The 18936-nt window shown below is 36.7% G+C and overlaps 1 protein-coding gene across 3 annotated transcripts in view; it reads right to left on the reverse strand.

Moving 5' to 3' along the window:
* Positions 1 to 681: 681 nt before the first annotated feature.
* CDC14A (cell division cycle 14A) overlaps positions 682 to 18936 on the reverse strand; it is a 164620-nt gene continuing 146365 nt past the window's right edge. For 2 of the 3 annotated variants that reach the window (XM_005542589.5, XM_074000697.1), the window contains one exon: positions 682 to 2993. In XM_005542589.5, coding sequence (XP_005542646.1) covers positions 2964 to 2993 — 30 coding nt within the window. In that variant the 3' untranslated portion in view covers positions 682 to 2963. Of the gene's footprint in view, positions 2994 to 16367; positions 16544 to 18936 lie in introns of those variants that run through there. The other variant, XM_005542587.5, reaches the window with a different exon arrangement.

Genomic DNA, 18936 nt, shown 5'->3' on the forward strand with positions numbered 1-18936 from the left:
AACACATTTGTGTATAGTTGGTAAATTCATGTTCCTGCTATATTTGAATCACATAGATAGTTTTCCCAGGTGTGTTTTGAGATTTATAAATCATTTTACATCTAAGGATAAAAAAAGAAACATGTAAACTCAATAGGTGAGAAATCTGTTGAAACCAGCTAATTGATTTGTTTTTTTACTTTCTTTTTCATAAAAACCCAATCTGTACAAAAAGAGATTTCCTTCTTCCCTGTGAAACAGGTTCATTAATTCGTAAGAAATCTCCTTCTTTAAGATGTGGTCCTATGAAAACCTTGGTACCCCAATTGTTTCATGCAATGTTGTGAGGACAGCTATTTGCAGATTCCCAATTCCAAATGTAAAACTACCTTCTCATCCACAACCTTTCCTTTGCATTCTTAAAAAAAAAAAAGAAAGAAATTAAAGAAAAAAAAAACCTCAGAAACATCATAATGCAGAGAGATCCAGTTTACTATATAAAATATCTCCAATAAATAGTGTAGCTTCTTCCTCCCAAGCTGACTTTTCAGGGCATAGATCCAACAGGTATGAGGTTTGTTCCAACTGATTTATTTCTGTAATTTCTTGTTTAAGAAAAATATCATTCTTTTTCAAAAGAAACTGATGACCAATCATACAATAGTCATCAGTAGTCATAAAGAACTAAGCAGGACCCAAAACACTGTTCAGGATCAGTCTTTATTGACAGAAAAAAAAAGAGAAAGCAAGCAAGAACCTGACATTATATGATTTTTGTGAAATTCAAAGTGTAAGGTTTCTGTGAGTTCACTGTCGTGTATTTCAGGCAATGGCCACAACCTAGAAAGTCAATAAAAGATAAACTAAAATCCAGAATAGAGATCTTGAAACACTCAAGGCACCGACCACACTGAACCAAAAATAAAATTATAAAGAGACTTCAGTACATTGAAAACTCAAAAATCCAAATTATAAATGCCAAAGAATAAGTGATTGCATAAAACTTTTATTATTTATTAGCAGTGTATTCTTCTACACTTTAAAATAGAGCAAAATATCTTTTTGAAGATAAACTATTCATAACAAAATACATGTCAAACAATTTTTATTATCAGAGTAGAATTACTTTGCTATATACTTTCTATATTATATACATCCACTTCTTGGTGTGTCTATGTATGCACATGTGTAAAGTAATTTTAAGACATATACATGTACATACATATGACATATATACACACATAATTATGGAAAATTTACAGTAGTCAACTTTACAATCATTTTAATAGCTTCACACAAGTTAGTGTTCACAGAACTAAAACTGTCAACATGATTCCCTCTCCCCTACTTCTCAAATGTCATCTGAATTACTTTTTATAACTTGAAAAAAATACTGTCATCTTCCTATACAATTAACCAATTTTTTACAATAACTCATAATAAAATATTTTACTTTTTCAACTTTAGAAAAGATACATAATTCCACTTATTTTAGTTTTTGATTCCTAAATCATACAATTCATTTTTTTATCAGTTGAGTGTAATTTTTGGTACTGCAGTTACTGAAGGTTAATTTAACAAACCTGAGTCAAACATTCATTCAAATGCCTTTTTAAAAAACATAAAACATGAACAAGATGTTTTGATGAAGCATAATATAATAGACTCAAGGTACCCCCCCCAATAAATACATTATAAATAACTCAATGGTTGGGAGTAAATAGCACTTCATATGAATCCATTTCACTAGCACTTTCAGTGTCGAAGCAGTCCATTCTTAAGCAGCCTGGAAGGATATCAGGATGTAAGGCTCCTCGATTCCTCATAGAAATGAAACCTACGGGTTTCTGAAGACCTAAATATCAGATCATACTTACATGAAAGGGCTGTGAGTACCTATAAGGGTCCTTTCATTTTCATATTAGGTTCCAGATATGCTAGCGTGTGCAGCAGGGGGTTGTACCCTGTTTTAAAAATATCTCCTTTAATACAGAGAACTACTTAGCAGCATCTTTTTCAGTTTTTTCTCTCCATTGATTTAAAACTGATGTCAAACCATGTGTGATTACAGGCAACAACAACCTCGTACCCAAAGCAGGATATTCTAATTGGGTTAAGAACTCTTTTGAAAGAAGGAAGGAAAGAAAAACATTTGGAATATTGAGTCACTTCATAGAGAAAAACCATGAAACCATGCTCTAAGAAGAAATATTCAGTGAATTCTGATCTTCCACTGCATGCTAAGTTTTTTAAAGCCCCCCAGGATGCAAAACTAACTCAAATTGGCTCAGCAACAAAAACAATGGGAAAGGGAATTGTCCTAAATAAGTCATCCCATGCCATTATACTCTTGGTAGAGATAAACTTGGATAAACTCAGTGTAATTAACCTGACTTCCCAAAAGAATGAACTGATCTGCCGTATTTATAGTGGGAGCATAAAAATCACTTTCTGAAAACTTTCTCCCTTACTTCTTCTTAATAAGAAGGAATTCTTTATTCATTAGAGACAAAACCATACTAAAACTAAATAGACTTAAAATACAAATTTTTGGTAGCAAACAGCAGGAAAATCTAAATCAAAATATAGTCTTGTTTTTACATAATTTTATATATTTATAAATTTATCAAAATAGTCTTTTAAAGTTCACAATACATATATAATGTAACACTGTACATGTAAATATAATAAATGTATTACCAAAATACATTAAAAATAACCCTTCAAAATACCAAATTCAACATTAAAACTGTCTTTAAAAGTATGGAAATCTCCATAAACATAGTTTCAGTGCATTTATAGTAGTCATTAACCAGTTTTCTGTTTTCAAGTCTCTTGAAGGTGTTATCTTAGTGCTCTCTTTAATTTAAGGTAAGAAGGTAGAGATATTCTTCCAGCAAGAAGTTGCTTTCCCTCTCCACTGCTCGTCCAGATGAAGAAATTGTGTCTAAGAGAGGAACGGCTTTCACTGGAGTGGCAAGGCCTTAGTAATGAACATATTCAGACTGAAGGGACTGTGCAGGGAGAGACATAAACTGAGGTTAAATTCCATCACATGTAAAACTTCTAGCAAGTCATGCAGCTTCTCCCTTCCACACAAGGCAGCTTAGGTCTATTACACCAAAGATCAATGAAATAAACTAAGCCAAAATAGAAACAAAAAGACAGCAGACACAAAGCATTAGCTAAGTAACAATGAGATATTCAATTATGCAAAGTGATTGTAAGAAAACTTCATATTTTAAAAGGTTTATTAATTTATTTATAGTCACTAAAAATTAAGTTTTAATTTAAAAATTGGTAGGTAACCTAAACTCATCTCTAAGCATTTCTGCAATTAGTGAGTTTTACTTAAAAATATTAAAAGATACTTTTAACTAATTAAAGATTACTAGAATATACTTTGAGATGATTTATCCTTAAATTTAATTTACTACATATCAATGTCAATGGCATGCTTCTAATGCAGAATTAGCAGCCATTTAAATAAATTCCTTAAGAATGCTTGAATTTATAAATATCTTACAAATCCTTTCCCTGAAGGGGACACGAAGTACTACCATTTGATTTGAAAGATCATTTGATTTGAAAGATCAGATTTGAAATCTGATCTTAAGACCCAAAAACATTTATACAGAAGAGTCTTCCTGTCAGAATTTAATAAACAATAGGCAATTTTCAAGTAAACAATACAAGACACCATATTAGATACTAACATGTAAAAGGAGCATGATTGGGATATGTAATCAGAATGCCTGGGACAACAGACATAAAACAGGAAAAGATAAAGAGAGTTACAGAAAGTTTGCCAAATAGTTATTTTTTTTTTTAGCAGGAAACAGTGGTTAGAAAAAGGAACATAAACCAATCTAAACATTAACAAATTTTTTACTCAATTCTTCCAATTAAATGCCTGAGGACAACAAAGTTTACTTGATTTTCTAGTAAATGCCCTTTTCTCCCACCCGATAATTATTTCTCAAATTAGTCTGTAACATTTTATTAACAGGTCTAGTCAATTATAAGACGGGTTCATTTTGTGATGATATAGGTTATCAGTAAAAAAGAATCTGTCCATTTTCCAAAGAACTTACAAAAGGATTCAAGGTATTTTTTCTCAGCTTCAAAACCGCAGTGAATTTTACACCCTATGAACAGCCATTTCCTGAGTAAGTCCCTATTAACACAGTGTGGCAAAAAGTTACGGTCCCTGACCGCAAAGGGCGAAAGCCACAATATCATAACAGACGTGAAATGAAAAGACAGCGGTGTCAACATTAAATAGTAATACATGTAGTGTAACGTTAACATTGTGCACCAAGGAAGGCTTAGGTGAGAGGTAGTAAGGGAAATGGGTGGTTCTCAAGGCTGCCAGTTTCAAGAGCTGTAGGAAAAATGGAAAAGGTTTGGCTATTAACTTTCTTGTATGTGGTTCATGCTAATACTTCAAAACAGGAGCGAGATTATCAAGAATCAGAGCACTATACTATAAATATACCTGAACCCACAGTGGGAATAAAAGAGGTAAGACCCTGAGGAAGTCCAGTGAAATTGGTCAAAAGCCTTGAAGCTCATATGCATTCCACTTGAGGGACACCAGCTACCACGCTCGCAATTAGAGCATAAAAAATTTTTCTACCTCCTTTTTCTTGGTTTCTTCTAAGTCTGGCAAGCAGTCAGAGGGGAGAGCCAGTTAAGTTCCCAGCTATAAGAATGCCACAAAGGTATGTTGTGTGTGTGTGTGTGTGTGTGTGTGTGTGTGTGTGTGTGTGTGTGTCTGTGTGTGTGTGTGTGTGTGTAGCTCAGCTAGTGCTTTTTTGAGAATATTTAACTTTTACTTTTGTTCCAGTTAGTAAAGTTGTGCACGTTGTCACTAACAGAAATTAGAAAACTCTTCATATTACATATAACTTAGAACGAAGTTGTTATTGCAAGCTCCATCAATTATCAATAAACAGAGATGTAGCAAATAAACATTAGACAAGCGACCTTTGTTAAGCCAACTTTTTTACAGGGTGAAGTATTTCATATGTACCTCAATAAAGAGGGGGCAAATATGTATACGTGCATATATTTCATATATTTATATATATAAACACACCCATATCTATTCATTTATTTATTTACTTATTTAATGAATCATGGTACCCAGTGAACTGGAAAACAGAAGTAGTCTAGAACATTTTAAAGATTTCTATTATGCACATGGAGAATATATTCATTAGTCTTCTGGCCAAAGCCTTTACTTTCACACAGAGCTCACAAGCCCTGGCTGGTGTTTCATCTGGCCTCAGATACAGTTCACCACAAGCCCCACTATTTTCCTTTTCCAAACCCCTAATTTGCTCTCTTATGTTGCCTAACTGGCCCTGCAGCCCTCTGCAAACAAATGATGACACCATTTGGCCGACGAATGGACCTTCTGTCCCACCAGTTCAATTCATTAGACAAATAATTACAGAACCATCAGTTGTATCTATTAAGCACTAGGGGATAAAAATATAATACCAAAGTCCTCAAAACAAAACATGTTCCATGGTTTCTTTATATGGCATAAAGGAAAGGGAAATAAAAGATCAGTAAAAAGGGTTTAGCAAATTATTCTGACATCAGTATTTTGTAACAAATTAACTTCCTTTCATTTTCAATCTAAAATAAAAATCTTAATAGAAATGCACTAAGGGGGCCTGGCATGGTGGCTCACATCTGTAATTCCAGCACTTTGGGAGGCCGAGGCAGGTGGATCATCTGAGGTCAGGAGTTCAAGGCCAGCCTGGCCAACATGGCGAAACCCCGTCTCCACTAAAAATACAAAAGATTAGTAGGGTATGGTGGCACATCCTGTAATCCCAGCTACTCAGGAGGCTGAGGCAGGAGAATCACTTGAACCCGGGAGGTGGAAGCTACAGTGAGCTCAAATCACGCCATTGCGTTCCAGCCTGGGTGACAGAGTGAAACTCCGTCTCAAAAAAAAAAAGAAATGCACTGAGGGGAGAAGAGAATTGTTCAAGTCTCCAAGATTATTCACTTAACAAAAGCATAACTAACACCGTGAGACCTTTCTATTCAGGGAGCAACAGTGTTGGATGACAGGAATATTTAAACTTCAAGTATCACATGGTTATCCTATGGGGTTGTGCTGAAGGTCTCTCTGGGTCATTTGTACTCAGCCACGGTTGAGGAAACCTCAAGGAGAAACACAAGTACTCTCCATTTGAAATCTTAGGTGGGATAGATAGATAAGCCATATGAGTGCCTGGTTTGACCTAATACACATCGTAAAAAAGCAAAACTTCATGCTTTTTTTTGTAGTCACAGGTAGGACTACCAAACTACAATGTTTTCCAAATGTCCATGTATTGTAAAATTCCTAATATCCCAGAAAAGACAATAGCCAGTTACTAGCATTTTTAATTTTTATAGTGAAATTACATGTTATAGTAAAATTGCATTTGCATTTTGAATTCCATGAAAAATATTACTGCTATTGGTTTTATTATTCAAAAATAGATTAAATACAACTATCTGAAGTTCCTAACAAATTAGATATATTACTTGACACGTCAATTATTCTGAGCTAGATATTTGAGTACTTTCTATATGCTAAGGACAGTTCTAAACAGCTTATACATATTCATATATTAAATGTTTGAGACAACCCACTTTACAGATGAGGAAACTGAGGCACAAAACAGTAATTAGCCCCAATTCATGTAATTAAGAATTGGTGGAGCTGGAATTTGAACCCTAGCAGTCTGACTCTAAAGCTCAAACCCTTAGCTACCATAATGTCTCAAGACAGTCAGCATTTGTCTTGTGATCACTACATATTCAATCCAACATTCTCTATCACCGTAACAGAGACAAATAATGACCTTAGGCAAGCTGTGATTCTGAGTGAATTTTTAAAAAGTATTAAAAAATATTTGTTGCATTAAAAGATAAATACATTTTTGGATGATTTTCATCAGGCCTGAATTCAAAGAATTTTCAGGAATATTCTAAATTTAAAAGAAATTTTCATTATAAGAACATCCATGCTTAAGTATTATGATTGATTAAAGTTTTAATTCTGCTTGGCCAATGTTTTTTGTTGTTATGATAATGAATTAAGGAATCTGAAATACAAAACAAATTATAACAATGACAATGAAGATGGTTATAAAGAAAGCGAAACCTGAAGTATAAATATTATGTTAGAAGTTAGCCCTTGTTTATATAACCAAGAGATTTTAATTTCTCAAATATAATATTCAAGCTCATATAATTAGTAAGTTCAACAGAGTTATAGTGAGTTAGGACCCAATCAAGTTTGTCATGAATATGTGGTATTCTTATTGTATGAATACCATAAAATTAATAATGTAGCAATATTCAACCTGAAAAATAAGGATAAAATTGCCTTACATTTGCAGCCCCCAAAATTTTTATGTCAAAATATAAGCTTCCATCAAGAAGTCTTGTTCCCTGAAAGCAGTAAGATTTGACATAAAACAAAGTGTTAGGTAAGGAGATCAAGACAATTTGTTCTGTTCTGGAAATCTGCTACTAATCTGTTTTGGCAGATGTAGGTAGTAACTTTAAAATTTTAGCTATTCTGGAGGTGTTTCTTTTTTAAACAGCCCAGTTACCTAATCATGGTAGGAAAATGTCTAATAATTATAGATATAAATATTGTACAGATGGTTAATAAATAAAACATGTTAGCTATCAAAAATAGCAAATTATAAAGAATAATGAAAGATTAAGGTCCTTGACAGAAATGAATGTAACCATGTCTTAATGTTCAAATAACTTGAACCAAAGGATCCAATGGCCTGGAATGTTAGCATCCTACTGAGGTCAAAATCCTGATTCGAAATGTTCATGGACTTTTTGCCACACTGATATTTTCTTTCCTACATTTTCCCAAGTCCTTTAAGGAATAAAAAATAGTGTACTAGTTATCCCTGGTTTAAGTTATAACCACAAAGGCAAAAAGCACCTAAAATAAAAATGGTTTGTTTTAATGGGATTGAAATTAAAGGAAAAAATACATGCTTGGCAACATGGTATTTTATACATAACTATAGTGTTTTAAGTTTTAATGAACAAATACAACAATGGGAAAAAATAAATACACCTATAACTGCCTCTGTACTCCTATATCTCTTTATGCCTTTGTAACAGTGTTTTCAGTTTTTGTATTGCTTACAAATCAACACAGAAAATGTGATGTGTGCATTGATACTTATTTCCATAACTGTGGTTTCACAATACTGAAAGTACTTTTTATTTTTTTATTTCAATAGGTTTTGAGGTACAGGTGGTTTTTGGCTACATGGATGAATTGTATAGTGGTGAAGTCTGCGATGTCAGTGCACCTGTCACGCAAGTAGTATATATTGTACCCAATATGTACAATACTGAAAGAATTTGCCTCTGTTAATATGATGCATATTTCCTCCAATAACACTAGATAAAATGTAGCTGGGTATGGTTTTATTGGCATCATATTAAGATAAAAAGACTAAGGTTTGTGATAAAATCAGGTTCAAAAGGCGTGTGTACATTTTCCCATAGTGTTCTCTGTGCATTTCAGGGACTTCAAGACTTAACAAGCTAATTTGGGTTCATTATAATGCTATATAAAATAGTCTTTCACCTTCCTACATGATTTTTAATAGATTCTTTTTTCTGGAGAAATTTAATATATGCTTTTCAACAATCACAAAGAGCTCGATTGTTAGATGACAGATTGTTGACACCCAGCTTGACTCAGCCAACCATTACATGAGTGTTTTCAGTTCATCTGAACACCAAAATTATATTGATGCAAACTCAGTTAAAATTTATTTTCTCTTATTTTAGTGTAAAGCCACATTTCTAGAAAAAAAAAAAAAAAACACAACCCCAGAATACCGTATATTAAAGCTAAAGGTGGAAACTTGTTTGTTAGTGCTTCATACGCTAACAGTGAGACCCAGGCTCCTAAGCACTTTAACATTCACAAACCCAGATACATTAACCGACTTTTAGTTCAATAAATATTTATTAGGCACTTAATACTGTACTATGGAACCTCAGGAAACAAACATGTTTCAGAGAAGCTTAAAGGAAAGCAGAGGAGAGAGAGAATCATGTATAACTCACTATAATATGAGAGTGTCAGCACTCCTAGGAGAGCCGAAACAGGAAGAGCCATTCTGTTTAGATGGGTCGCAAATGCTTATCAAAAAGATAACTACTGAGCCAGGTCAAGAAATATAAAACCAAGCAGAGAAAGAAGGGAAAGCAGAGTAGACTGCAAGTGCTAAGGTTCAGGCTCAAGGCAGGTCATGGCACTCTTGCAAAATGCAGGTCAGATGCCAGGTAGAGCTGCTGGAGTGGAGGCTGGCAGGGAGGCACACAGCCCGACAGGGAAGAACCCTGAATGCCAAGCCAGGGGAGCCACACTTGACCCAGTAGGCAGAGTGGAGCCACTGAATGAAGCCAAACATGAGAAGGATTTGATTAGCTCTGTGTCTCCGAAATTTAACACTGACAACAGTATAGAGGGGAGATTAAAGGCAAGAGACAGGAAAACAGAAAGGGCTACGCAATAGTTCATGAAGACCCCAATTAGGGCAGCAGTGGTAAGGATGGAGGGACAGAGAGGCATTTTAGAGGGACTTGATAGGACTTAGTAACTGGTGTGACAGAGGGAAAGGCTGGTAGAAGTAGTGTCAACGATGGCTCCAAATGTCTAGCTTGGATGACTAGATGAATAAAGATGAGATGATTTGGCTAGGAAACCAAAGAGGAGCTGGCAGTAGAAGGAACCTGTACTCTCTCCATCCCAGGTAACACCCAGAGGAAGCTGGGAGTGTAGATCCAATGCTCAGGAGGTTACCCAAAGAGAAAGAGTCAATGTAAGGACAATCATTAAGGGGCAGGCTTAGGAGAAGAAGGACTAACAGCAGCCCATCAGATCTGGCCTTGAAGAAGTTGGCAGTAATCTGTGGGAGAGACTTTCACCAGAATGAGGGGCCACCTCCCAGCTACAGAGCGGAGGAGCACCAAAGAGACAAGGGAGGGGGCAGTGCAGGCTTCTCTTTCCCCAAGTTTGGCCATAAAGGAGAAACTGTGAGAGGAAGACAGGACGGAGGGAAGACTCCTCCCCAGCCCCCACCAGCCTACCAACTTGGATGTGCACATTTGCAGGTGAGGAGACCTGCAAACGGAGGGGAAGAGGCTGATGATATAAAAGGGGAAGGAAGTGGTTAGGGCAACTTCATGGAAGAGTCTGGAAAGAACAGCACAGGTAGGTAGAGTTATCATTGGAAAACAGTCGGATTTCTTTGGATTTAAAAGGGAAGGAAGAAATGGATGAGTCCAGATGCAGATAAACTTTGAGATAGAGAAGAGGCAAGTTAGAGGAAATTACTTCTGATAAATTCTATGTTCTTAGCAGATTTCAAAGCAGGGTCAAAGGGGTTGTGTTGGTGAAAAATGTTAAAAAGTTTTGGAACAGCCAGGTGGGGAAGAGAAAAAGAGCCAAAAAGGGATAAGACAACTAATTAGGAGCACTGAAGGGCCGGGTAGATTAGAAACACATTTGAGATGGAGCCAATTGGCAAAGTTATGGGATTTTCTCCAACAGTGCTCACAGGAGAGAGATGAGGAACAGATACAACAGATGGTTGAATTGATCTAATTTTGGAGGCTGGTAATCAAGTGGTTACAGAATGTCCAAGTAGAAGTGAGAATGTTGGAAAAAGGAAGCAAAAATGACTATGCAGGCTACAGAAGGAAAGAGGTGAACTGAGATGGCTGGGGAAACAGGCAGGGTCAGAAAGAGGTCATGGAGCAGAGTTAGGAGGAGGGGGAAATGTTTACAGGAGGCTGGCAGGATTCAAGATGTCAGAAGCAATGTGCTAAGCAATAAGAAGGTTTACTCAATGAATTTTCAAGTGAACAAAGATAAAAATAACTGAAGTTAAGAAAGTTTAAAATAAGATCACTGTGACACCTTGGGCAAGTTATTGCCACTCTGAGTCTTGATTTCACCATCTGTAAATAGCAGGTTAAATAAGTAAGAGAATGGATATAAAGTACCTAATACCATGTCAGGCACATAGAAGGTATTCAAGAAACAGTGGATGATGATAATGATTAGAAAAATGTTACAGTTGTCCAGAATGTTGGCAGTGCCTAGGCAGCTAAAAAGTGAAAGCAAAAGTCTTCCAGGGATGAAGGGAGGTAGTAACAGTGATGAGGACAAAAAGATATATGAGTATCCTTGGATGATGTTTGCAAAAGGCAGAAGAGCATGGAAACGAGGTTCCTAATAGGAATTGGGAACACAGCCTTTCCCCTCTTAACCATAAATATTTAGGAGCTGCCAGAGAGTAAGTAATGTGTACTTAAAGAGTAAATAAAGGCAAATGAGATAGAATGGGTCAATCTTATTTTGCTCACTTTCAAATGGAGACTTCTTGATTTTCTCTTACAGTCTACTGCTTTTTCATAACAGAAGGCTGAAGGACTCACAACAGTCTGCCCAACAGAGAAAAATATCTATTTCTAAACTGATAAAAACGGTTCTCTCCCACATATATCAACCTTTGAGTTGGTTAGACATTCACTATCAAGGAGAGCCTGTGTCATTTACCAAAGGTTTCTGTTACGGGCAAATCCAATGACTTTACAGGTAATGTGCACGTGGTGTCTGTGCTTGTTTGCACATGCATGCACGTCCACATGTATGCGTATGTGTGTGTAAGAGGGAGTTGCAATAAAAATATGCCTTTCTAAGTTAAAGATCTGACACACACGTGCGCACACAGTAAAATTCAAATTTTTGGAAGAAACAGATGACCTACATAATATTAGAAAAGGTGCAAGTATGGACTGAGTACACCCACAATCAAACAGGTAAGCATAGCTCAATGCCAGATGCTTCAGAGATAACAAAAATAAAAGACATTTTCTAACCTCAATCAAGGAATTCAGTGGGGATTCAAGGCCCACATCCACAAGATAGGTGACGCTGAATACGAAAGAGGGATGAGGAAGGCCAATAACCAATACAAACAGAAAGACTTCAAAAAACGTCAGGATTGCCATGGTCTGGTGAGGTTAAGGAAGGCTTCACAGAGGAGGAGGTTGGACTTAGGCCAACTCCTGATGGAAAGGAGGTGAGAAGCAAAGGGAGGGAGGACGGGAGACCAAGTTGGGGACCTAACATGTAAGAAAAACACAGAGGTAGGAAGAGCTGCACACATTCCAGGACGTAAGAAACTGCCCGGTAGAAGCAGAAGGTTCATGCTCAGGAGTGGAGGGAAATGAGTTTGGAAAACTGGTTGGGGAAAGCTGAAAAAGGCACTAAACAGCAAGCTGCAGAGACTGGACCTACTTAATGTCAAGATGGTACACTCCAAACTACCCTCTGTATGCATGTATTAAATATTTTTAAAGATGAAGAAGAAATAAAGGGCACAGCAGAAATTAAAAAGCAAGATCAACACCTTTGTGGCCCAGAAACAATCAAGACAGTGGTAGGACTCTGGCTACACAGCTGGAAGCCTGCAGAGGTGGCTAGGTGTTCCATTCATGTGGGTACATAGGTGAAAAGCCCCTGGCCTGAAATCAGGGGTGGAGTCAGGCTCTCCCACATGGGGAAGGAGGCTGAGAGAAATTGGGACCATTGCTCTTGGGCCAGGGCTAAGGTGGAGCCACATCCCTGCCTGAGAAGCTAGCCTGGGAGGAGCTCACCAAGAGATGGAAGCCTGGGTCATTAAGGTCTCTTTCTAAACCCAACCCAAAGGCCTAGATGATCAGGTAGAGCCAACAAGAAGGTCAGCAGATGAGGAGTGAAAAACAGAGAGAGGAGAGAAACACACAAAAACTCCCATGCACTCTGAAACTACGAACCAAAATTCCCTAACACACAAGGAAAATGAACATTATGAGAACTGACAAAGTCTGCAATCACAAGGCAAACTCTAACGGGGTGAAATGCAAATAACAAAGCAATATCAAAATGCCTTATCACCTGAGATCCTCCAGGTGAAAATAAAAAAAAATACACACACACACACACACACACACACACACACACACACATAAAAAGAATAAGAAGCCATAAAACAAAAACAGGCGGGCCCAAATTAGAACAGATGGCTATCATAAGGATCAAATTAGAAATGCTGGAAAGGAAAGATATAGCCCCTGAAATCAAAAGTCAGTGGATTGGGGGATATACTCCAGAACTGACATTAAAGAAAATTCATGAATTGAAAAATAATAGGAGGAATTCAATCAGAATACAGCTAGAGCTTAGGAACTGAAAAATATAAAAAGAAGGTAAGAAATATTAACGACAGATTGAAAGGCTCCACTATAAGTTTTGGGGGCTATTGGCTGGGTGCAGTGGCTTATGCCTGTAATCCCAGCACTTTGGGAGGCCGAGGCAGGCAGATCACTGAGGTAAGGAGTTTGAGACCATCCTGGCTAACATGGCAAAACCCCATCTCTACTAAAAATACAAAAATTAGCCAGGTGTGGTAGCATGCACCTGTAGTCCCAGCTACTCAGGAAGCTGAGGCAGGAGAGTCACTTGAACCTGGGAGGTGAAGAACCTGAGAGGTGGAGATTGCAGTGGGCTGAGATTGCACTCCAGCCTGGGTAACAAGAGTGAGACTCCTTCTAAAAAAATAAATAAATGAATAAATAAAAAATATAAAAAAATTGTGGGGCTATTGCAAAAGGAGAAAATAAGGGGAAAGGCAGTAAAGCAACATCCAAAAAGATAGTGGAGCCGGGTGTGGTGGCTCAAGCCTGTAATCCCAGCAATTTGGGACCCCAAAGCAGGAGGATCGCTTGAGGTCAGGAGTTTGAGATCAACCTGAGCAACATAGCAAGACACTCTCTACAAAAAAAAAAAAAAAGATGGCTGAGAATTTTCCATAACTAAACATGCAGCCCTAAGATTGAAAGTACACACTGATGCCAGGCAAGATAAATTATAATGAATCTGTATATAGCTATATTATGGTGAAACTACAGAATTTCAGAAAAAAAAGAGGAAAAATCTTATAATAATTGGTTTTATTCTTCACCCACAGAAGCTGTTAAACAAAGACTTACCTTAGGAAACTGGTATTTTAAGTGGATTCTGGCAGCAGTGCAAAAACAGAAAGGACCAGAAAAACAAGAGCAATCAGTTCCACCGAAGATGCCTGCATGAAGTTTTTAATCTAGTGGAGGACAATGGCTTGTATGTATTTGTCTTACCTTGCTCTACCAAAAAAATACTGGGCTCATGGTAGACACTTACATAAATATTAGCTATAGCTTTATTAATTGGATAAGCTTCCATTTCATTTAATTTCGGTTTTTAAGATATGAGGTCTCTCTGTATTGCCTAGGCCGTTCTCAAACTCCTGACCTCAGGTGATCCTCCTGCCTTAGCCTGCTAAAGTGCTAGGATTATTGTGTGAGCCACTGCACCCAGCCAGCTTTTATAGGTATATAAAAAGCACTTGCTTTCTTTTACTCCTAGCCAAAAAAATAAGACGCAAGATTAAAATAAGACTCTTTTCTATTGACCTAGTAGTATTATTGACACTACATAAGAGAGTATAAAATGAAGCTGAACGACCAAGGTGATTCATAACTCTAATACATTGAGAATATAAATTAATCCTCACCTATTATATATTTCTGATCAACCTTATCACTTAAAGCAAGTTTTATGTTTTTATGTCTTTTCAAAAGTAGAGTCAAAAATAGCTGACAGGCTTTATACAGAAAATTAACATAAACCACTATTTAACACTGAAAACAAATTATAGTTAACATGTATCTACAAATACTGCAAACATATAAATAGCTTATATGCAAATGTAAAGGCATCATCTGAACCATGCTGACCTCGTAACGATTTGATGCTTTGTCAAGTAACATTCTCAGGTCCGCTTGGGAAGAGAAAAAAAATCGCAATATTGAATGAATGCCAAAGGTGTGGTTCAATATTGAGATTGAGCTCATGTTCTTGATATATAGTTAGTATCCCTTAGCTGAAAAATTACATCAAATCTAAAGTAATGCCACAACAAAGAGGAAGAATGAAAAACCACAGCAACGTAAATATACAACAAAAGAATAGAAAGCTAGTACTAATCTTTAACTGTAATAAATATTAACACAGTTAATATTTAATAATATTAATATGAATTAATAAATGAATATTGATATGGTTTGGATGTTTTATCCCTTCCAAATGTCCTGTTGAAATGTGACTCCAGTGTTGGAGGTGGGCCTAGTAGGAGGTACCTGGGTCATGGGAGTGGATCCTTCATGAATGGCTTGGTTCTGTCCTCCCAGTAACGAGTGAGTTCTCACTCTATGAGTTCACCTGAGATCTGGTGGCTTAAAAGAGCCTTGCACATCCTCCCTCTCTCTTGTTCCCTCCTGCCATGTGATACGCAAGATCCCCTTTTGCCTTCCACCATGATTGTAAGCTTCCTGAGGACTCATGCGAAGCCAAGCAGATTACTGGTGCCATGCTTGTACAGCCCACAGAACTGTGAGCTAAATAAACTATTTTTCTTTATAAATTACCCAGCCTCAGGTATTTCTTAATAGCAACAAAAGCAGACTAATAAAAATGTCATATTTAAAATCAGGACAAGATGACCAATTTTTAAAATGGAGAATAGGCAGAGGGAAAAGACAACAAATTGACATCAGCAAACACTACTACGTACCACTAGAAAGTCTTAGCACTTTACTGGGAATGGATATTCACACAATCAATAAGGAGTTTATCACTGTCAGCACTAACATTATTCCAAAGTAAAAATGAACCGTGCTTTAGTGCACTGCCAATCACTCAGATTTTCATCAAACTGGTTATTTTATAAAGCTAGATTCTAATATTTTGACCTCATTCCAGGTCCTACTTTAAGGACCAACAATTCCTTAAAATAAGTACGTATTCTGCCTGGTGTTAGAACACAGAAGAACTTAACCTATTCATAGGCTACCAAGGTTGTTCTTACATTGGTCAAATTTGAGATGGAAAACATCCACACAGTCTTCATAACCAAAGGGCAGTATTAACCAACTGAGTATAAAAATGCTACTGACACTAGAAAAAAGAACTACATTTAAGCCAACTTCAACTGTCATATAAGAATGCTAAGGGAAAGTAGGAAGCACACAATATTTCATTTCCATTTTGCTTTCAACTTTCAACCAAATGAGTATTTTAATTTTTACTTCCCACCTGTGACCAGTACTGTGTTAGAAACCATGAACTATAAAAGAATTTTTTGAAATGTCTAAAAAAGGAAGTTTAAATTTGTAGATAATTCTTACATACACAGACAATATGTAAACAAATATAGATGTTCATGTATGTAATAGCATACATGATAAAATAAAGTGTTAATGATAGGGTGGATTCCATTTATTGGGGAGAGCTTCACAGAAGACATGGAAGGTAATATATGTCTTTATTTAAAGATGAGAAATTGATAAGGAGGGCAGGGAGCTTCCAAGAAAGGGCTTCCTAAAGACTCGCAGTAGGCATGAACATAGTGGGAGAAGAGGACAAGAGAATAAGCAAGGTAAATGCTGGTGCAAAGATACAATACTACAGAAATGCAGTACAGAGGGCCTGAAAGCTCAGCAAAGAAAGTCAGTATTTATATTCTAGCACTAGGGGACCACTGGTCATTTCTGAACAGGGAAATAAGATGTTGAAATCTACATATCTTATCTGGCAATGCTTTAAAGCAGGGGTTGGCAAACTGCAACTCACTATCCAAATGCAACCGACCACCTATTTTTGTTAATAAAGTTTTATTTAACATAGCCACACCTTTCGTTTATATATTGAGTTGAATAGTTGGGACACAAAGCTAAAAATCTTTACTATCTGGCCCTTTACAGAAAAAGTCTGCCAATCCTACTTTAAAGTTGGAATTAAAGGTGGAAAGAGACAAGTTAGGAAGCTCATAAAAGACTCAAACACAATAGGGATGAGGAAGCAACTGAATGGAGAAGAAAGGAAAAATTCCGAGACAATGAACAGCACCACTGACATTACCTACAACCTTCACTATGAGAATATCCCTGCAAATGTTTGAAGATTAAGATAGAAAAGTACAAAACAAAGCTTATTACAGGCTATAACAAGTTTTACTTATTGTATAGTTTTATTATTAAAGCTATAGAGCATTCATTCATTTATCCATCCATCCTTTTATCTAATCAGCAAATACTTAATGAGTGCCTAATATATGCCATGCACAGGGCATATAACTATGAAAACCAGAGGCACCATCCCTGCCCTCACAAAGCATATAGTCTAGTGGATGGTGCAAATTCCGACTGAAAAAGAGTATTCTGATTTAGACCAAGGCGGGATGTAGAGAAGCTTATGGGAGAAGCAACATAACCTAACTCAGACTTGGGGGTCAGGTAAGGTCAATGTAGATGACTAGTAATCCAGTGATTAAGTGTTATAAAAATAAAGCATAGCAAATATTCAAGACAGATACCACAAGTAATTTCAATTTAATAAAATACTTCCACCCCACCTACACCATAATCACATGTCCCTCATTTCTTAAGCATTTGAAAACTCCTCTCAGTGTCAGGGAGTGAAACTCATTTTTCACAGTAAGTGGGTCAACAAAAATGTAACCTTGTGTGTGCATTGCACAGGGCAGTAGAAACTGCAAGACTAGCAAAAGAGGACAAATGAATAAAAATAAAATCTGACTGTTCCTCAGCATTCTGTCACAACCATAAGGAATCCTTAACATTTGTTCTTGTTTTCTGTGTTAAACGATTTAATGACAGAATAAGGAAATCATTTTTACATTTTTCTGGGGGCTGAACTGCTGCAAAAAGTGAGTGAGCAATTGCAGCTTTCAAAAGAGATGCTAATTGTAGCTTTTAAAATATTAGATTCCCTCTAAATACCCATCACCCCATCCCCTAAGAGTTTCTGGGTCTTTCTTAAAGGTTCTGGGAGGATATTGCCATGCAGACTTCATCTTCCTACCTAAGAATTTTAAAACATTTTTATTGAGTGATTTTTCTAGTTCTTCAAGGCTTTTAATCTCACATCTTCAGAAGTACTAGAACTAGAAGGATGATCTTATTTAGACAATAAACCCAGTATAACTAGACAAGCTGCACTGGACCATAAACAAAAATAACTCATAATCTCCTTATTCCACACAAAATGGGAATTTTCATCATAATTTAGCTTTTTGACCACAAGTCAGCAGAAGTAGGACTTGGAGCTTTCCCTCTCACAGGAGGTTTTCTAAGCAAAATTAAAGAGGGGAGGGTCTGCTACAAAGACCTGCTGCTGCTTACTTCCAGGGAGGGTGAGAGGGAGGAAAATGTTGTGCTGATAATTCTATTTATAAATGCTTTTCTTTACAATAAGATGATAAATTTAGGAGAGAGGAGAAGTGAAGTGGCAGCAACTGCCCACACAGACTATTTCTTAAATTCAATTATTTAAAAATCACTCTATTCTAGCCAGAAGAGGGACGAGGAGGAGGAGAAGTGAAAAGAAATAACAAAATATGGAACGAGACCCAAATCAAGTTATGTAAACATCATTAGGGGAGATTAACAATTGTCTAAAGAATGCCGCCATGGTTCTACCAGCAAAGAGGAAAACAAAAAAGTAGAACATTATTCTTGTCAAGCTACCAATGCTACTGGCATTCAGCTATAAGTGTGAATTATACAATACCTTTACGTATGTAATCTATTTACACAGTCATGTGTCACTTAATGACAAGGTTACACTCTGAAAATGTATCCTTCGGCAATTTCATTGTTGTGTGCGCATGACAGAGTGCACCTATACAAACCTAAGCCGTAAAGCCTGCTACACACCTGAGCTAAATGGTATAGCCTACTGCTTCTAGGCTGCAAACCTGTATAGCATGTTACTGTACT

The sequence above is a fragment of the Macaca fascicularis genome, chromosome 1 (assembly GCF_037993035.2).
Source record: "Macaca fascicularis isolate 582-1 chromosome 1, T2T-MFA8v1.1".
In the NCBI taxonomy this organism is placed as follows: Eukaryota; Metazoa; Chordata; class Mammalia; order Primates; family Cercopithecidae; genus Macaca; species Macaca fascicularis.